Genomic DNA, 22,565 nt, shown 5'->3' on the forward strand with positions numbered 1-22,565 from the left:
TGTAATTCTTATTTTTATATTTGATAACTGTTCTTGATGTATATAGTTTTGTTTTGGGTTTGGAAGTCTCTTATTTACACAAAAGAGGGATGTGATGGGGAACCTCCTTCAGCCAATGGCCTTTAAGGGGCTGAACCAGGTTGGAGCATGACTTAGGGTCCTACCTAGTTAGTTCACTCTCTTCTCCTTGAGAACCACACCTGGATGTCAGACCTCATTCCTATTTCCCTGCTGTGATCTGTGAGTTCCCCTTTAATAATTAAGAAAATCCTTAGAATACCCTATTTGGTGTTATCTTGAGATTATTTGACTCATGTTCCCCCATTTGACACGATCTTCATTAATCCAACATATAAATAAACTAAAAGGGAAGAACCATATGATCATTTCATTAGATGCTGAAAAAGCATTTGACAAAATCCAACACCCCTTCATGATAAAGGTCTTGGAGAGATCAGGGATACAAGGAACACACCTAAACATAATAAAAAGCAATATACAGCAAGCTGACAGCCAACATCAAATTAAATTGTGAGAAACTCAAAGGAATTCCACTAAAATCATGAACAAGACAGAGGGCTGTCCACTCTCTCCATATCTATTTAATGTAGTTCTTATTCTAGCTAGAGCAATAAGACAACGAAAGAGGATCAGAGGGATACAAATTGGAAAGGGAGAAGTCAAACTTTTGCTATTTACAGATAATATGACAGTATACATAAGTGACCCCAAAAACTCTACCAGGGAACTTTTATAGCTGATAAATACCGTCAGTAATATGGCAGGATACAAGATAATCTCAAAAGGAGGAGGAGGAGGAGGAGGAGGAGGAGGAGGAGGAGGAGGAGGAGGAGGAGAAGAAGAAGAAGAAGAAGAAGAAGAAGAAGAAGAAGAAGAAGAAGAAGAAGAAGAAGAAGAAGAAGAAGAAGAAGAAGAAGAAGAAAAAGAAGAAGAGTATCTCTCCTATATAAAATAATAAAGAAGCAGAAAAAGAAATAAGAATATTTTGGGGTAATACTAACCAAACAAGTGAAAGACCTGTTTGCCAAAAACTTTAAGCCTTTGAAGAAAGAAATTGAAAAAGATACCAGAAAATGTAAAGATCTCCCATGTTCTTAGGTAGGTAGGATCAGCATAACAAAAATGGCAATCCTACCAATAGTAGTTTCTAGATTCACTACAATCCCCATCAAAATCCCAACACAATTATTCACACACATTGAAAAAACAATAATCAGCTCCATACAAAAACAAAAAAATCCATGATAGCCAAAACAATCCTGTACAATAAAGGAACTTCCAGAGGCATCATATCCCTTGACAGCAAGTTCTCTTATAGAACTACAGTAGTGAAAACAGTCTGGTATTGTAATAACAGACAGGTTGACCAATGGAACTGAACTAAAGAGAAGGATATTAATCCACACACATATGAACACTGTAGGCCTATATTTCGGTATTTTTTTACAAAGAATCTAAAATTATACAATGGTAAAAAGAAAGCATCTTCAACAAATGGTGCTGGCATAACTGGTTGTCAATATGTACAAGAATTAATTGATCCATATCTATCCCCATGGACAAAACTCAAGTCCAAATGGATTAAAGACCTCAATATAAATCTCTCCACACTCAACCTGATAGAAGAGAAAGTGGGAAGTAGACTTCAATGTAAGGGCACAGAAGAACCATTCCTAAATATAACACCAGTAGCACAGACCTGAGAGCAACAATAAATAAATGGGACCTCCTGAAACTGAGAAGCTCCTGTAAAGCAAAGAAAACAGTCAGTGAGACAAAAAGGCAGCCTACTAACTGGGAAAAGATCTTCATCAACCCCATATCAGAGGACTGAACTCAAAAATATATAAAGAACTCAAGAAATTAGATATCAAAATACCAAATAATCCAATTTAAAATGGGGGTATAAATCTAAACAGAAAATTCTCAACAGAAGAATCTCAAATGGCTCAAAGGCACTTAAGGAAATTTTCATCATCCTTAGCCATCAGGGAAATGCAAATCAAAACAACCCTGAGATACCAATCTTACACCTCTCAGAATAGCTAAGATCAAAAAGACCAATAATAACTTATGCTAGAGAGGATGTGGATTAAGGGAAACATTCTTCCATCACGGGTGGGAATGCAAACTTGTACAACCACTTAGGAAATCAGTATGGTGGTTTCTCAGAATATTGGGAATCAACCTACATCTGAACAGAGCTAGGTGGGGAAAGCTAAACTGAAAACTGGAAGAAAGAAGGTGGAGCCAGGGAGATGCCATGTAGCTCCGCTGGACACAGATGCTGGAACTTTACCCAGTAAGACGCAGTCTCATGGTGATATACAGATTAATGGAGATGGGTTAATTTTAGATAGAGTTAGCCAGAATTACACTTAGGCTATTGGCTAAATAATATTGCAAATAATATGTTTTTTTGTGATTGTTTTGGGGCTAAGCACCCAGAAACAAACAAGCAGCCTCCTTACAACAACCTGGGTTGACAATATTCCCTCCAAAAGCCAGGTATCATCTAACAATACGGGGTATTGTTAACCACCTATGAAATAAAGATAAAAACATATAATACACAAATGTCTGTGTATAAATACATACATATAGTTTGAATAAAATTTTCTCATCTGGTAGTGTAGGAAGTCCTTATGCATATATGTTGCTTTTATTGGTTAATAATATGGTGTTGGGACACCAGGAATGAGAAATCTTATTTGAGTTGTTGATAAGGGTTGTCCAAGAGGCTCCCAAAATATTATAGTTTATTGCTATTGTCCTTGGATAGCCCAAAGGGCTTGAACGTAAGTGTTTATTGCGGGAGATACCATGCACTACAGACACACAGCCCAGAGGCCCCTAAACTAGAACTGACCTGAAACTTCTTCCTTGGGGATTAGCTTTCATGGCATCAGAAGAACAATGCAAGTTATTAAAGGAGGGAAGCAACCAATGGACTCACCCAGCTATAACCACAGCAATGTCCATAAACTTAAGGGTTCAGTAGTGGGACACATACTACTTTGGTGGCAACTAACTGCTCTCTAACTGGATTTAAAGAGCACTCAGGAAGAGCTAAATCATGCCTGGTGCTGGAAACCAAGACAACTTTCAGGCTAGTAAAGTCATGGATCTTGGAAAAGAACCTACAACCACCACTTTAGTAAAACTAGTATAATCTCTAACCATAATCTAAAAACATTTGTTGTTATACCCACAGATAATTGCAGTCTGCATCCCTCATTAAGGAAACTCCTCTTTGCAACAGATGGAAAGAACTACCCAGAACTACAACCAATCAATATGCAGAGTTGTAGGGCCTAGTAGCCTCGGTGGATATATTTACAAAATACTCTTATAAGACTCAGTGAACGCTGCAGAAGATGGGATAGAGAGGGATCAGGAAATTTGCTGTGAGACTGTGTCTTCCAGGAATGTTGGAAAGTACACCCATAAAGTATCACCAATGACACTGCCTAACATAAGTGGAAAAGGAACAGCAATAGGCATGCTAAAGTTGAAGGTAAAAATCCTTGGAAACCTCGCCCTACACAAAACCTCTAGGCAACTAATGAATGCTGAGAATGGGAAAAGCAGTCTTCCTGAGGGAAGAGCACACCCGTGTTTTATTCCACATCAAATGGTCAACACTGAAACACACGCACGCACACACACACGTAACATTATACTGACTTGCAGTGTACATTTATCTATTTAAGAACATATATGTACATAAAAATATAAGTATGTAACAACAATTAAAGAAAAAAGAGGCTATGAATTTGAAAGAGAAAGGGATGCATAAAAGGGAGGTTTCAAAAGGAGAGAGAAGGGAGAAATATGTAACAATACTATAATCTCAAAAAATAAAATAAATAACTTAAAAAGGAAATACTAAATTTGGTTACTGGAAAACATTGATACATCTAGATACACCAAATAAGTTAATGATGAATTGCGATGTCTTGTAAAATAGAAAACAAAAGAAACTCTAAATCTGAAAAAAAAAGTGAAAACTGACAGAAACATAAGAAATAGAGATAGGAGGCCGGGCGGTGGTGGCGCACGCCTTTAATCCCAGCACTCGGGAGGCAGAGGCAGGTGGATCTCTGGGAGTTCGAGGCCAGCCTGGTCTACAAGAGCTAGTTCCGGGACGGGCACCAAAGCTACAGAAAAACCTTGTCTCGAAAAACCAAAAAAGAAAGAAAGAAAGAAAGAAAGAAAGAAAGAAAGAAAGGAAGGAAGGAAGGAAGGAAGGAAGGAAGGAAGGAAGGAAGGAAGGAAGGAAGGAAGAAAGAAAGAGAGAGAGATAGGATAATGATACAAATAAATAAGTAAACTAGAGGTAATTCTTTGAATGTACACATTTTTAAATCTTCAATGCAAACTAACAAAAAAGATAAAGATAACAAAAAGATATGGCAGATAACATGCAGAAATTAAAATGATACCTAGAAAATAATTCAAGAAAGTATCCATTATAAACTTGAAAGTCTAGAAGAAATTGACAAATTCTTTAATATATATGACTTATCAAAAAACCCAATAGACTATACAAAACTTAAACAGATTAATCATGAACAATGAGGTTTAATGAAAGATAGTATTTCAACAAAGAAACACCCAATCTAGATTTTATTATACCTTTTAAAGGACATCAATACTTGTCAAACCATTCTCTAAACCAGAAATAAAAACAGTATCTCTAAATTCATTAAAAAGAGCCAGTAGTACCTGGATAACAAAATCAGATAAAAACATAACAAAAACAAGAAGCCCAAGTTCATACACTTGATTAATGCAAGTCTAAGATCCTCAATAAATTAGTACTTCCATGCCACTTTAGACATATAATATACTATGATCAAGTTGTTTGCATTCAAGGAATGCAAAGATAGTCTGACCAATTAAAATGCAATAATATGTATGATGAAGGATAAATCACATAATCATGCCAATAGTTACAGAAAATATCTTTGACAAAATTACATTTTCATTCATATTAAGAACTTCAAATAAACTAAGAAAGGAAAGATCATACCTAACATAACCAATGGTATATATGACAAATTATATTGAATGAGGAAAATATTCAAAGCACTTTCTTTGAAATCACCATCCTTAACATTAAAAGTTGTACTATAAAGCTATAAAAATAAGAACAGCATGGTATTGGCATAAAAAAGACATATTTGTCAATGAAACTACATTGAAGTCCCAGACATAAATTCACACACATACAGACACCTAATATTTTACGAAGAAGCCAGAAATACATACTGGAAAAAAAGCAACAGTGTTGTTGGTCAAAGTGGGTGGCTTCACATAGAAGAACACAACAGATCTATACTTACCACTCTGTACAAAAACCCAATTCTAAATGTAACAAGGATCTCAACATAAGGTCAGAACTCCTGAATATGGTAACAGAAAATATGGGAAATATTCTTGAACACATTGGCACAGGAAAAGACTTTCTGAGCAGGACGCTAAAAGCATATGTACTAGAACAAATCCCTCCCCTCAGGGCTCAGAGAGCTATGCAGAAGAGGAGGCGGAAAGACTGTAAAAGCCAAAAGTGGTGGATGACAGGAAGATATAGTGTCTTTTGGGACACAACAATACTGACACACATATGAATTCACAGAGTCGGTGGCTGCAACTGCAAAGCCTGTACAGGTCCAAGCCAAATGGGCTTCCAACACCAATAGAGAAAGAGGACAGGAGCTCCCATCTCTAACCAAGAGGCTCCATCCAACTGATAATAGCTTTCAAGGGAAGCATGCAAAGGAGTTTCACTGGGTATATAAACCACACTTAAGGATAAACTCTATATCCAGAAATAGATGCCAAGACAAAATGAATTCAATGACATTTTTGTAGATTCTTTGTCTCTTATTGGTTTGGACATTTTAAAAAACCTTATTGGTCCTTTGCTTGTATATATGGTTTATGATTATGTGGGGGGGGTTGTGGTTGTGTGTTCATGTTTCCCATGATTTTTCTTTGTTTTTTCAGTTTTGCTTGTTTTGTTTTTCTTGCTTTTGCTTGTTTGTTTTTAAAGAGAAAAAGAAAGAAGGCAAGGGCTGGAGTTATATGGGAGGGAAGGTTGGAAGAATTTGAGAGGAGATTAATGATGTGAAACTGATCAGAATATGTAATATGAAAAAATACTTGCAATTAAAAACCAAATATATCTACTTATGTCACACTCATTCAACATGATGCTTAAAATTCTATCAATAATAAAAAGTTCCCAAAAGAAGACACACAATTGACCAATATATACATGAAAAAATACTCAATAGCTTTAGTTATCTGGTAAATGCAAATAAAACTAGAGAGAAATATCATTTTATCAAGTGAAGCCTTTACACCTATATTTAAATGACTTTGGACACAAGTGCCTACTCAAGTCAGTATGAAAAGCTAAGTAAACCAAATAGATATGTAAGTGCAGAAAAATAAAGCTAGACCCTTGCTGTGTTACTCAGCCTTCCATTACTGTGACAAACTACTCAAAAAATACAACTTAAAAAAGGAAGATTTGTTTTGATTCACAATATCAGGGTTTCAGTACGAAGTCACTTGGATAATTACTCTAGCTGCTTCTAGTTCTAAATCAAGGCACAGCGTCAGGACAGAAGAGTGTCATAGAGGACAGATGATCACATTAATAGGGTTCCTGGGCCCACACTGCTTCTTAGGAAGACTTTCTGATACACAGGAGAGAAAAGACCATAGGATTAAATGACATAAAATACAGGGGTTTCCCGTCACCCAAGCCATAATGCATATAGTAGGAGTCCTCATAAGATGGGTCCCCATCAACAATAGCACCATAAATTTATACTGGCGGATGTAAGAAAACTCTTCTCTAGTGCTAATCTGCCTAGAATGTATGCTTTCAAGGCTGCAGGTAGAGCAGGCAAGCTTGAATTTGGATGACTTATAACTCAGAATTGACTCCCGATGGAAACGGAGTCCCACGTGGGCTACCACAGATAATTGCATCTGGGCTCATGGTTTTAGTGATTTTATGCCAGGGTCACTTAGTCCTGTTGGTCTGGGCCTGGGGTGGCACGGTGGATCATAGAATGCATGAGTGGACCTAGTCATGGCAGCTGGGAAACAGGATGAATGAAACAGGAAGGGGACACGGGCTCCCATTTCGCTTCAGTGGAATGCCTTCATTGACCTAAGTTACTTACATTAGGCACCAACTCCAAAGGTTCCACCACAACCTAACAGGACTACTGCGATGCTAGATGAACCTTTAGCAACATTCTAGGCCAAACTCTGCCTCTAACCATTCCTTTCTTTCCTGAGCCTAATCGGTCTCTTAGCATGCACAATGACTGTCTGATATCCCCTATACATGGCAATGACAAACTCTCTAAGTCTGTTCTCTGAAAATGTAGAAAAGGAACCATGAGTGAGAAAATGAGACACCTGCCCATGAAATTCTTTATAAACCATTTTAGCCATATGAAAAGCAACATAACTCTAGGGATAGGGAAAATATAAAGGCACTTCCCATCCTTTTTCTGCATTTCTGTGATCAGTAGCAGCAGTAGTCAGAACAGAAATCCTTGTTATTTGAAGGACAGGCTCCTTTTCTTCTTCTCATGCCAACAAACCGTGTGCTATTTGCTCCCAGATCTTGTTAACAGTTTTCTGCCACAGGTCTAAAAAGTAAAGGTTAGGTAGCTGCCAATGTACTAATGTATTAAAAGATTAAACGGGCAGGGTGGTGGTGGTGCATGCTTTTAATTTCAGCACTTGAGAGGTAGAGGCAAGTGGATCTCTGAGTTTGAAGCCAGCCTGATCTATACAGAGTGAGTTCCATTATAGCCAGACCCACGCAGAGAAACCCTGTCTGAAAAACTCAAAACCAAACCAAACAAAAACAAAACCCTATAAATGTCCCCAAAACAACAACAAAAAGATTAAATTGATCAAAATCTACCATAATTCACTGTAGCATGATAACCTAGAGAGAGATATTAGGGTTCAACCTGAAGACCAAAAAAGCAAAGTGGCCAGCCACTGGCTCTTACTGTTACCTCAGTCAAAAAAAAAGTTGATTCTGCCTCCAGGAATCCCCAGAATGAGACTGAATTCAAAATCTGTATCTTCCCATTTTATCTTCCTCGCTAGTGCTGGGATTAAAGTGCACCAATACCGCCTGGTTTCTATGGCAAACTAGCAGGGCTACTGGGATTAAAGCTGATCAACACAACTGTTTTACTCTCTGTTCTTCAGGCAAGATTTATTTATTAAAATACAAAGGTAATATCACTACAATTTGCCATTAAAGTAGACACTACGCCACAGTCTTCAATTAGATAATAATCCTAAAATAAATACACAAGTAAGAGTCTATTGGTGCTGTTGTTATCTAGCTAGAGAAGTAGATATCTAATATTTAATAAGTTTTATTTTGCTTCCTAATCCTGCATCTTCCCAGAAACCATCTCTCCAACTGAATTTTGTATAGGAATCTTGTATATTGTAACCTCATGAAACTAATTTATCAGTTCTACAGTTTTTATTGGCATTCTTAAGGTTTTCTCTGTGTGAGATCATGTCTTCTGTTATATTTCTCTTCAGGTCTTATTTAGATGCAGTTTATTTTCATCTCCTGAATACTTTTCTAGTCTCCACCACAGGCTTGACTACTTATGTTTGATTTGTTGGGCAGATAAAAGAGACCACTTTGTCTTGCTTCGGATTTTAGATGGAAATCCTGCAGTGTCTCACTACTCACTATAAGATTAGCCAATTTGTTAATTTTGCAGTTTTTTAATCAGGTAAGAGAGTTTTCTTTCAGTTAATTTTGATATTTTCTTTCATGAAAGTTTTGAATTTTTCCAAATGCCTTTTTAAATGCACGTTGAGGTAGATCATAATGTAAACTTGTTTCTTTTCCTAATGTTGGGTTAGACTCATTTATTTTCAGATACTAAATCACCCATATATTACTGCATGTTATCCAGTTCATTTAGTTGATCATTTTTACATGTTCTTTTAATTTTCGAGACAGGGTTTCTCTGTAGCTTTGGAGCCTGTCATGGAAGTCACTCATAGTGGCCTTGAACTCACAGAGATCTACCTGTCTCTGCCTTTCCAGAGCTGGGGTTAAAGGCACATGCCACCACTGCTCAGCTTGACATGCTGTATATAGATTTTTGTACTATAAATATAATAGATTTGGCATGGATGGCTCTTGTGAAATCTGGTCTGACCTGAGTATCATAGTAAAATTTTGGTGTCAAACCTAACAACAAAGAAGTAAGTAGAGTTTCCCATATTCTATTTTTAGAAAGATCTTCTGAAGAACTTAATTTCTTTTAGAATGTTTGCTAGAGTTCATAAAAAGCTTTCTGTTTTACATTTCTATGAAAAATACCATCTTTACCCCTAGAAGCATGGTTTCAAGTCTGTGCTGTGTGATATTATAGCCACATATTTAATTGATTGCCAGTTCTATAGGATCATTTTCAATTCCTTAACTTCCGTTTTTTCTTTTTGAATACAATTACTTATACACAGCAAATAGTTGGATCATTTTTGCTAGCATGACCTTTTTCTTTAAATTGCTCACTACCCATTTGCATTTAATGTTAGCAGCCATGTAGTTGGTTTTAAACCTGCCATTCCCCTCTTGTTTTCTATGTGTACCAAATTTTTTTGATACTCTTATCTCTCTACCACTGTTTTCTTTTACATAGGGTGAATTTTCTAAGCTAGTTTTCATATAAACACATGTTTGAATGTACATTTCACTTCATCTTATTTTCAGCTCTTTTTACAGCATCTCTTTGGCATATTTCAAATGCCAGCATCAGCATTCTTGCATTTTAGGGCCATTATTGAATAAAAGTTAACTTGAACACAAATATTACAATACCCAAATCACTCTGACAACCAAGAAACATAGGCTGGCCTCGAACTTGCAGCCCTCTTATCTTGGCATCCTGAATGCTAAGATTATATGTATGGTGCCATATCCACCCAAAGAAGGCTATACTCTTCTACTACATTTGCCCTTCTAACATCTGAAATTTCATTTCACGTCTCTTGGTGCAACTAATGATTTCTTACATTGTCTTTAAGCCCTCTCTCTCTTTTTCTTTGTTCTCTTTATTATTTTGTTTTTCTTTCTGTTTAATGATCTGTATTCAGTTCCTTATATTCTTTCCTCTTCTAGTTACCCATCCCCTGCCTTTAAATTCCAGATATTGTGATTTTTAGTTCTATGAAAATATTTGAAAATTTTCTTTATTTCTATTCTATATCTGATGAAAACCCACCTATTCTTGAATGTGGGGAAGAGTAATCAGTGCACCAATCTTCCAACGCACCTTACCTAAGGCAGAGATTATTCTGTGGGATCTGAGAAGCAGAAGAAAAATTCATGATTTAACTTTTCTCACTCAGGATTTAATTGCACTAGCAGGTAACTAGAGGCAAGTGTATGCTTCATTTGTTGAGTTACTTTAGTATTTATTTTGTATGATCTTTTTCATGTCAAGGAATCTCTCTCTCTCTCTCTGTTTGTGTATGTGTGTGTGCAAATTTTTGACTAAATTGTGTCTTATAACATACCCTTGGAACTCTAGGAATGGCTATATCTCAGTACAATTTTGAATGTTTTCCTCTTCTGTTTATGGTAAAATCTGAGGAGACAGAAAATTGAAGGAACTGTTTGGTGAAAAGGAATCATAACTTCGGTGTTATCTATATCGTAAGAGTTGAGAAAGTATGTTCAGGGAAGAATATGATGGTTCTAGCCAAAGATTACATATGTCTAGAGATTATCCATGAAATCAACCATCTCAGCTGGAGCCAAGTATGTACATGGAATTAGACCAGCAGAAATGCTTTGAAGTCTAAAGGAATCATACCATACAAGGAGACTTCCAGACTTCTGGGATTATACAAGAGTTTACAACAGAACTAGTCTGGTGCATATATTCATATTAGGGAAAAAATAAACATAAAGACGTTTAAAGAACATCAGGTCTTCTACTCTTATCACAATCTCATAGCATGTGGCCTCAGGACTTAAGATTGTTAACTACCGAGTCAAGGAAACTAGAACCATCTCCTCTATGTCAGCAGACCAGACTAGTTCCCACAAAGAACCAGGGGGATGAGTCACAATAAAGATCCATGGAGGTGGCATAGAGTAGGGAATCATGTAGGTTTGGGGTTCTGACTAGTTTTATGCTAATTAGACACAGGCTAAAGTCACTGGCGAGGAGGGAGCCTTGCTAGAAGAATGCTTCAATAAGACCAGTCTATATGAAAATCTTTAGGGCATTTTCCTTTTTATTGATTTTATTGAGATATGCATTTGTTTTCTGCTCCCCTCCTTGCCTCTCTCCTCCCCTTCAATCTTCTCCCATGGTCCCCATGCTCCCGATTTACTTAGGAGATCTTGTCTTTACTACTTCCCATGTAGATTAGATTCATGTATGTCTCTCTTAGGGTCCTCATTGTTGTCTAGGTTCTCTGGAATTGTGATTTGTAGGCTGGTTTTCTTTGTAGAGCATTTTCTTAATTACTAATTGATGTGGGGGAAAACCCAGACCATTGTGGGTAGAACCACTCCTGGGCAGGTGAGTCTGGGTTCCATAAGAAAACAGGATGAGCAAGCCACAGGTGCTATTCCAGTAAGGAACATCCTTCCATGGCCTCTGTCTCAGCTCCTGGTACAGAGGTTCCTGCCCTGTTTGAATTCTTATTCTGACTTCCTTTGATGATGAACTGTGATGTGGAAGCATAAGCCAAATGAATCCTTTCTTCCACAAGTTCTTTTGGTCACAGGGTTTCATCATAGCAATAATAACCCAAACTAAGGCTTGTTGCTAACACCCAGTCCCATTGGTATGACACTGCCATCTCACTAAGCTGACAGGATATCAATCCGAAGAGTATAGTTTCTTAATTTTAAATTCTAATGGAATTTGACTTGCTAGGTTTGGCTTTGTTGGGGATACATCATGCTTTCATCTTTCCAATTTCTTCTCTCTCTCTCTCTCTCTCTCTCTCTCTCTCTCTCTCTCTCTCTCTCTCTCTCTCTCTCTCTCTTGAGTCAAGGTTTCTCTGTAGCCTGTCCCGGCACTAGCTCTTGTAGACCAGGCTGTCCTCGAACTCCCACAGATCCGCCTGCCTCTGCCTCCCGAGTGCTGGGATTAAAGGCATGGGCCACCACCGCCCGGCAATTTCTCCAGTTTGGAATGGGAGCATCTACCCGATGGATGCCCCATCATTGCACTGTGGACGTACATAGCTTCCCCGTTTTGCACAATTACAGCTAGAGACTGCTCCAACGATATATGGCACTTTAAGTTATTAAGACTTGTTTTATCGGGAAAAAATATTTATTTTGGAAAAAGTTTTATGTGGTGGTAAAACATGTGTGATGCTTAGTTTTTGTCAATTTGAGATAAACTTGAGTCACCAGGGCAGAGGGAACCTCAACTGAGGAACTGCACCCATCATACCGGCCTGTGGGTATGTTTGTGGAAGCATGTTATTAATGGTTGATGGATATAGGTGGGCCCAGGCCACTGTGCGTAGTGCCATCCCTGGGCAATGGGGACTGACTTATATATAAAAAAGTTAGCTAAATAATTAATTGAGTGTGAGCTATGAACAAGTTTCCCCAAACAGCGGATCATTATCTGGCAGCATAAGATAAATCTTTTCCTACCACAAATTAATTTTGGTCCGTGTTTTATCATAGCAGCAAAATGCAAACTAGAACATACAGCTGCTGGATACAATATTATATAGATGTGTGTGGTTTCCATGATTATGTTATTGTTAAATTCTGAAGTATCTCATCAGTTTTGACTTGATATGCTATTGATGAGAATGAAAAATTTAAATCCCGTACTATCATTGTATATAGACAAAATTATCTCTTTATGTCCGATAGTGTTTGTTTTTAAAATTGGATATATCAATATTCAGTGAATATATGTTTATAACTGTTATATCTTATTGGGAGATTGTTTCTTATATTAGTATATAGTAACTTTGTCTCATCGTTCAGCTTATTTTAAGTATACTTTCTGACACATGAGTCATGTTAGTTTTCTCATTGCTGAGACAAATGGCTTTGTAAGAAGCAACTTAAAAGTGGAAGAATTTATTTGAGGCTACTGTCTGTTATGGCAGGGAAGACATGGCAGCAGGGACAAGTCTTGTTTACAGCATCAGAGCATGCGACTACTTCTTTATATTTGAGTAGACAAGGAAGCAGAGACCAAAGAATGTCAGCACCTATCTGACTCTCTTCTTACCCTTGGATTTAGTCTGAGCTACCAGCCCGTGGGACGGTGCCATGCACAGCCAAGGTGCACCTTTCCTCCTCAGTTTATCTATTCTATTAACATTTTCACAGACAAGCCCATAAATGTTTCTCCTTAGTAATTCTAAATCCACGGAAGTTGACAAAGATTAACCATTATAGAAGTATTTTTGTCAAATACTTTTTTTTGACAAAAAAAGATTGTCCAAATGTTTGCTTAGAACTTATTTCCCAAGGTTCTACTTTTAGTCTCGGTTTCTTTGACAGCAACATGTGGTTTCCTGTGGACAGCAAACGGTTGGGTTTCATAGTTTAATCTAGCTAGCCAGTTTGTGTCTTTTAACTGGAGAGCAAAGACAATTTACATTTAGCAGCGTTATTGAGAACTGTGTGCTAATTCATGTTTTTTTTTTTTAATTTTATCTTTTTGTGCTTTTTGCTGGTTGATTCAAGCACTCTCTGTTCTTTTCTTTTTCCCCAATTCACCTAAGAGCTTAGCTGGTTTGCAAAGCTGAAAATATTTGATTCTTTCCTAATTCTTATTAGTTCTACCAATTTCATGAAATTAATTTTTCCTGGACTCTATTGTTTATGCCTATCTCTCTGCCCCCATTGATTTGTATAATTTATTTGTATAATTATTCAGCAGTTGTTGGCTTAGTGGTTATGTCTTTAATCAGTACTTATATCTTGGAAAGTCTTTATACCTCCTTTGGTTTTCAAAGCTTATTTTGCTAGATATAGCAATCTTGGCTGGCAGTCATTTACCTTCATTCATCATTTCATCATTTATGCCCCGGCAATGCTCAAACATGCATGGGCAGCCCATTTATGGCAATTCTCCAGTTGTTCCTATCCTGGGTAGTCCTAGATGCTTGTGTTATTGTTATCCCCAAGATTGCACAGTCTTCCTTTATGCTATCCTTCGTTTTTTGAGCTTTCCTCTTTTCCTTATCCCGTGCACTCCTCCAAGCAGGGCTATCTTTGGGTATTTGCAGTCATTCATTCTCGTAACATGACCGAAGTATCTGAAACACCATCACTGCATCCTGTAGTTTACTTCCATCCGTAGATAGAGGTTTCTTAATGTCATCGTTGCGCACCCTATCTCTTTGTGTGACACCTAGAATCCTGCTGAGACATACCATCTCAAACACATTCAGCCACTGTTCTGAGGAGGGTTTCATTGCCCAGGTTTCAAAGTTGTAAAGGAGGCAGCTCAAGACAAGTATCTCATAGACTTGTAATTTTGTTGTTGTCGTTATGTCTCTTGCTGACCAAATCTTTTCTAGTGACTGGAACTCAACCCTTGATATCCCTATCTGCCTCTTGATATCTGAAATAGTCTCCTCCTTTGAACTGAGATTTGACTGTTTGCTTGAGGTTCTGATTCTTTATTACAATGTTAATATCCTTGTGCACCCTTCCCATGCATTATATCTCATAGACTACAATGAGAAACACTTTGGCAGCCACTTGAACACCAGAGATGATGAGGAAATATTAAATATTCACAGGAGCAAGACAGAGGAAGCTATCAAGGGAGTGAAATGCAGGCAGGAAGGGCCCAGAAGTGGATGGCATCACGGTGAAGGAACTGGAGGTGACGACAACAGGCTCTGGAGCCAAGGCGCTTTTCAGACTCTTCAGAGAGATATGAGAACACAAAGTGATTCCCACGGAATGGAAGCACTCAGTCACAATTCCCATACACAAGAAGGACAAGCTGGGCTATTCAAATTACAGGGGATTAGTTTGTTGTGCCATAGCAGCAAGATCTTCTCCTCCATTATCCCGCAAAGGATCAAGGGCAAAACAGAGGAAATCCTAGCAGAGGTCCAGTATGGATTCAGAGCTAACAGGAACACAATTGATCAGATCTTCACTTGGAGGCAACTGGTAGAAGTATACTAAGAATCTGGAAAAGACTTATATGTCTCCTACATCGGCTTCAGGAAGACGTTCAATAGAACCTGGAGGAAAGAACTTTAGGAAACAACGTGGTTCTATGGGTACCCAGAGAAAAGTCATAAGAATATTAGAAAATGCTCATAAAGATGCATTTGCATCAGTCAAAGTCTGTGGCAAATTAAGTAATCAGTTTAAGACAATTGTAGGAGCATTGCAGGGATGCGTCCTCTCACCACTACTCTTTAATATATTCCTGGAATTAATAATAATAACAGCCCTGGAGGATGAGGACATAGGCATGCAGATAGGTGGTGTGCGAATCAATAACTTGCATTTCACCGATGATACAGCACTACTTGCTGAATGTCCAAATGAGCTGCAGGCCGTAATAAATAGAATGGTGGAAGTAAGTGAAGTTATTTACCTTAACATATTGAAATACCCCCATTCCTTATTTCCTCACTTCTGGGGTTTCTGCTGCAAACTCTGATGCTGACCTTAGTTTGTAACTAGACATCTTTGTCTTGCAGTTTTCAATATTCTTTCTTAGCTCTGTACTTGTGATACTTGCACTATAGCCTGATATGATCAGGTTACTGTCTAGTCATGTTCATTTGGTGTTATAGTTCCCTTAGGTATTAAGGTGTTCTCATATCTTCCTAGACTCATTGAACATAGTTCTCTGTTATCAGTTTTATTTTACTTCTTTGTCTATTCCAAGGATTTTTCGATATGGTCTTTTTATGTGTTCCAGAGTTGTCAAAAATTCTATGGTCATGATTTTTCTTTATTGTTATTCAAATGAAATAATTCACGGTCCATTTCTTTAATTGATGCTTTTATCTTGATTTAGTATATTGATGTTGAGCAATTTCTTCATCTTTTCATTTATTCCCAAGATGTCTGTTTAAGTAGTCTTTTCCTCCTTCTCCTTCTCTCCCTCCTCCTCCTCCTCATCTCTATCTCTGAGAAATTTCTCATGAAAATCCTGTATTGACATATTTTGCTTTATTCAATGTTTGTTTGAATCCTGTTTGAGAACACCAATCATCTTCAACTTAAACGTTTGAATTCTTTGTCCAATAATTAAAAAATATCAATACCTTCTCATTCAGTTTCGGAAGAGTTATAAAATTTTGAGGGAGTCAAAATGCCTTGCTTGTCATTGTTTTGGTGTTTTCATATTATTTATGTATGTGTTGAGATAGATACTTCCCCCTTCACTTTATACGAAGATTTCTCAGTGGCAAACTTTTCTCTTAAAGTCCCAGTCCCCACTACCACTTAGCGAAGCAAAAGCATACCATGGCAACATTGAAAATACTTTAACCACATATAATAAACAAGATACACAAAATGTAATCAACAGGTTTTAATCCAATAATGATATAAAATAAGAAAGGTGGGGGACTTACAAGATACTAAACTTTTTATTGGGAGAATATGAAATGTTAATAAGTAATAAGAAGTGGGGTGAAAAAGGGAAAAGAGAAGCAAGCTCGGTGGGATGAAGGTGTGAGAAATGATGGTGTGGACGAATATAACAGCATAATAATTGCAAAGAAAGAACAATTGAAAAGACTAGTGATATTTCTTTCTTCCAGAAAAAAAAAAAGACAAAGAGATGCCTTTCCCCCCAGGCTTGTGTGGGCCAAATGGGTGTTAAGTCATTTACTCTCTTCTCTGAAATCCAAACACGTTAAACAGGTTAGTTCAGAAACAGCTTTATGCAAGCTACTCTCTGTCCTGCCTTCACCGTGGAAGCACACACACTACTATTATGACTGCTGGTAGGCTGAATTCATGCTAATGTTCTTCATATATAGTCCCATCAACACAAAAAGTTTGAAAGCTGCCCTCATGCTGCTCCAAACAATTGAATCCAAGTCCCACCAGTTAACTGTCCTCTAATACCAGTGTATGCATGGGTGAAGGAATGTCCAAGTAATAACTGTTTCCACCAAATGTCTCTAGGCCTCTTGGAGTGTAGAAAGCAAGCAAACAAGAAGACAATCTGGGAGGAGATATGGGTCATGAATAATCCTATGTGCCCTGGACATTTTAGTCTTAGTCATCTACATGTATTAGTCAACTATATGTGAGTTAGTCTCACATGGGTGAAACTTTGGCTGAACTGCAAATTCCAAATGTTTGTGCCACCTACTTCCCTATATAGTGAAGCCACTACCTCCCACCATGTGGGTCTGTGTCCCTGGGTCTGAGTCCAAGCCACAGACAGTTTCCTCAGCCTCCACTGATACTCAGTATTGTCACTCGGGCAGTAGACAGGAGAGATCTTCAGAAACACAAAAATGGAGAAGATTGTGCTACCCCCCAGCTGAAATGCTTAATAATAATACTTCTCTTAATGTAATTACGAGTAGTGGAAAATAAACTTTGAAGTATGAAGGGCAAGGGTGTATTTTCTCTGGTGTTTGCCTGCTTGCTGCACAGATGGCAAATTTTCTACATTAAATTACATTTTCAGAGTTTCAGATTGTGTGCCTCTGAGTTCACATTATTTATCATTTTGCTTTGCTCTGAATATTATTTTTCATTATCTCTATTATAAAAATAGGCACAAATAATTCTGGTTTGTAAATATCTACTATTTAACTTTTATACTCCCTCCTGCACCTTTCAAAGTCAGCCAGCTTTTCTTTTCATTGCGTACCTGATGCTCAGTTTCACACACAGGCAGATTCATAAAAGTTCTGGGTGTTTCTAATCTATAAATTTCTGAAAGGCATTATAATTCTTGAAGACCTATTCATTTCCCATTCTGTTCACCACCACTGGAGGATTTGTCACCTCTCACCACATTGGAGGAGTGATCAACTTTCTCCACATAGCCTTTGGAGAACAAACTACATCTAAAACATTTCAGAAGGTTTAACATTTTATATGTGGAGTTAAAAACATATTTGGATTATATAAACATACATTCCCAACTAGAAAGATAGTGAGGCAAATGTTCATGTTAGCAATATTGGCATAACCCTTTTGATAACTTGATGGTTAATTTTAGATGCCAGCTTTATTGGGTAAAGGGATTTCAGGATAAATGGTAAAACATTTCTGGGAGTGTCTGTAAGGCTATTTCAGAAAGAGATGAACATTTAAATTTAGACTGACTAAAGAATACCATTCTCACTTAGGAGAAGAACATCACTCAGTCCATTTAGGGTTCAAACAGGATAAAAAGGTACAAGAAAGGCAATTTATCTTCCCCAATTATAATTCTCTTGTTTTCAAACAAGGAGGTCCTGGTCGTCATTCTTTTGGACTCAGTGAATCATACTACTAAAATTTCTTACTCTTTAGTTGGTAAACAACATATAGTAGGAAGTCTTAAATACCCACAATTGCTTGAGTAATTTTTAGCGACAGAGATAAAGACAGAGTGTTATAGATGTAAAAAATGAAAGAACTACTCATTTTCTCACTAGATTTTTGTCTGATTATGTAATCTATTCTTCCTAAACATGCTTCTACTATTATATTGCTATCTATCACAAAGTCCTCACCAGAATTAAGGCAATGATGGCACATTGCCCTCTAGTCTTCAAGACTATGAACTAAATAAACACTTTTTTGGGGGGGAAAAGTTAGTATACCTCACGTATTTTGTGACAGTGGTGCAAAACAGATTTAACACATCTATTACTTTGGTCTTCAACGTATTTGCAGAAGCCTTTTTCTGTAAGTGGAAAGACATTCCTGAAAAATGTTTTTTTCTTCATTTTTGTCCATAATGCTCACTAGAAGAAATTTGCTTTCACCTAACAAGGACAGCAACATAGTTTCACTGCTTTTTAACACTATGTTACAATTTGGTTTGGTGAGATTTTTAAAGGGTTCTTTTAAAATACATACATTAATCATCTATCTGTCCTTCTGTCTATTTGTCTTTCTATCTATCTATCTATCTATCTATCTATCTATCTATCTATCTATCTATCTATCATCTATGTATGTATGTATGTATGTATGTATGTATGTATCTATCTATCTATCTATCTATCTATCTATCTATCTATCTATCTATATGTGGGGAGGGGAGAGGGACATGCACAAGCTTCAGCAGTGCATATGTGGAGGTCAGAGGGCAACTTTTGTGAATCAATTCTCTTCTTTTACCATCTGGGTCCCAGAGGTTTAACTAAAGTTCTAAGCCTTGGTGACAGTCACCTTTATCTGCTGAGCATCTCACAAGGCAAAGTTAGAGAGATGTTAAGACCCTTTCCCTTCTACAAAATATCACAATGGTCCACTATATTGATATTATCTTGACTAGACCTAGACTACACTCTAGATGTATTGGTGAGTGATATTATAATGTCATATATTGGGAAATATATCCAAGTAAACTCTTAAATCATTCTAACTCCATGAAATCCCTCGATTTCTCAGGCTCTGGTGAATAAACCATTTAATATGATCCTGCATACAACCAAGAAAGGGCTACTACAATTCAGTAATTTGCCTATTTAGATTTTTGAAGACAACATATTTCTCATTTGGTGCCTTACCCTGGCCTGCCATTTACTAAGGGACCAAAATAGCTGTAAGCTTTGAGCAGTGCTTAGAGAGGATCCTTGATTGAGTATCCTCAGGTTGCTATGGCAACAGAAACTCAAAGCTGGGAAGTCTATGAACAAGTCTTACTTGCTTTCTAGTTAGGCCCACTTCCTGGTAAACAGACGTCATTGCTGTTTTGTTCTTTTCACTATAACCACAATTAGCAAAGAGAAGGACTCACTCGGTAGGGCTCTGAGATCTTTTATAAGAGCACAGATCCCAATCATGAGTGTTCTGCACTCATTGCCTCATCACCTCCCCCAACTCTCCAAACACTGTAACAATGCATTTAAACATATTAACTAGAGGGATGGGTCCCAAACATCTTTACCATAGCAATCTGTAGCAGATACAAGTTGATGTTCAAACTTCTACCAGTAGAGGTAACCCCTCCCACCAAAAACAAAACAAAACAAACACACACACAAAATAAAATCATTTTGAAGTTTCACAGGCAATAAAAAAATGAGTAAGCAGGGCATAGAAGATTTTACGGCAATGAAACAATTATTTTGAATGATTTTGTAAAAGTAAATCCACATGTTACTTACACTTTATAAATGTAAATATATTTATAGATTGGTCAAAAACCATAGGGTATATAACACCAAGAGTACGCATCTTGACTCTATCATCATTAGTTTGTCAATTGCAACAAGTAGACAACTGTAATCTAAGATGCTAAAAATAAAGGTGGACGATACTAGAGGTGAGGGGGTACAGGAATAATTTCCACTTTCCTGTGTCTCTTAAACTACTTAAAGATAAACTATTCATTTTTAAAAAGTGTTAGAACACCTCTAAAGAAATACATAAAGTAAAATGAACAGCAGTAAGTATCTATATTGAAAAAAAGAGGTTTCAATCAATGACCTTCCTTAGTTTGCTTATATTAATGGGAGTTCTCCAGAGCAACCAAATCAATGAAAGATTTTTATTGACTATACATTTTTATTTATCCACAATGCTGTAAAACAATGCTCTTTGTCTAATTCCAAAATACTTTCACCAATGGGCAATTACCTTTTCCCCTTCTTCCAACTCTCAGCAATCACCGATCAAAACATTCTACTTCAGCAGAATAAGCTATACCAGATAATGAACACACACTGAAACTGATGTCGTCGGATTTTTGTCTGCCTAATCTTCTTAGCATTGTGCTTCTGAATTCAGGTAGCCGTAGCATGTACCAATACATTATTCTTCCTTTATATTACAATTTCTTAATGCACTTCACCTGTTGATGGACATTTGGCTGGTTTTCACTTCGGAAATGCTGCTGCTGTGAACAGACATCCAAAATTTGGTTTGGGAACCTGTTTTCAGCCAGGCATGGTGGTGGATGCCTGAGACCTCAGCACAGGAACTTGGAGGAAGGAGGATTAGAAGTTTGAGGTCATGTTTGGGTATATATAAAGTTCAAGACCAGCCTGGGCTACACAAAACCCTGTTTACACGCTCTCTCTCTCTCTCTCTCTCTCTCTCTCTCTCTCTCTCTCTCACACACACACACACACACACACACACGTATAGAAGTAACATTATATAGGCTGAAAAGCTTATATTTGTGTCATGTACATGTGTATATGTATGTTGAAAAGGCAATGAATTTGAAAGAGAGTAGGGAGGGTACATGAGTGGGTTTGGAGGGAAGAAAGAGAAGGGAAAATGTTATTAGAGTTTCAAAAATAAAAATAAAAACAAGCAAGCAAGAGCCGTGTTTGCCTGTCTCTAGAACTGCTGGATCAGAAGATATATTCCTCATTTAGGTTTTGTGAAACTGCTAACCTGTTTCCAGTAATAGATATATCATTTACGATCTCAGCCAAAATGTTTAGCCGTCCAAATTCTTCCCCATGCTTGCCAATAGTTGCTGTTATGCAATATTTTAAAATTACAATCTTAGTGAGTAAACTGCTCTCTATGTGAGGTATTGACTGCATTTTCCTATGACTAAGGTTAAGTGTTTTGTTTTCATCTGCTTATTGTTTATGTAATTTCTGAGGAGAAATGTCCACCAAAATCCTTTGTCCACTGATGAGCTGCCGTTTAGAGTTTATGTAGTTATTCATCTTCCATTTGACTGTAAATATATTTCCATCGACACAGTAATTGTATGTGTATGAGGCACATTGTGACATTTCAATACATTCTGCAGTGTGCAACGATCAGAGCAACTGGCATATTTTCACGTCAGGCACTCATCGTTTCTTTATAGGAGGGCATTCAAAATCGTTTCTGTTAACTAATTTTTATGTATTATGTATTTATTTATTCATTTTGTCTTGGCAAGAGATTAGGATACACGCTTTTCCACAGAAGGGTCTCTTGACCAATGAAGATCCGAGAGCCTCCGATGCTCACTCTAGCTGCACAGACAGCTGGTCCTTCAGTGCAAGCGGTACTCACCTGCCTCGCCTTGTCTGCCCTGCTTCTTGCGCGGGTCCCGCCAGCCATGACAGCAAAGCAATACAAAGTGCTCTGGGGAGGGAGCTCCGGACCTATAGACCTAGGGCCGCTACCGTAGCGAGTGCTCAGTGGGCGGTCCTTTGGCTTGTACCTGAGCCTGCCACTGTAGCCTCGGCTGTGACGTCACAGCCGGAAACTGTGGTTCCCGCGAGACAGAGGCTGGAGTCGGTTGCCCGGGAAACATGCAGAAGTAGACAACTGGTTCAGGATGGAGGCGGAGACATCCTAGAGGTCTCTGCAGCCAAACCTTTTCGCCCCGGAG

General features: G+C 37.6%; 1 protein-coding gene across 2 annotated transcripts in view; it reads right to left on the reverse strand.

Annotated features, from left to right (window-relative positions):
• Window positions 1-22,434, reverse strand: part of Lrif1 (ligand dependent nuclear receptor interacting factor 1) — a 62,511-nt gene extending 40,077 nt beyond the window's left edge. Inside the window, exon 1 of one of the 2 annotated variants that reach the window (XM_075981664.1) lies at window positions 22,244-22,434. Coding sequence is in view for 1 of the 2 variants with exons in the window: in XM_075981666.1 (XP_075837781.1) it covers window positions 22,244-22,291 (48 nt within the window). In the remaining variant the exon portion in view is untranslated. The remainder of the gene's footprint in view (window positions 1-22,243) is intronic. The other variant, XM_075981666.1, reaches the window with a different exon arrangement.
• Between the last annotated feature and the right edge of the window lie 131 nt (window positions 22,435-22,565).

Source organism: Microtus pennsylvanicus, chromosome 7 (genome assembly GCF_037038515.1).
Source record: "Microtus pennsylvanicus isolate mMicPen1 chromosome 7, mMicPen1.hap1, whole genome shotgun sequence".
In the NCBI taxonomy this organism is placed as follows: Eukaryota; Metazoa; Chordata; class Mammalia; order Rodentia; family Cricetidae; genus Microtus; species Microtus pennsylvanicus.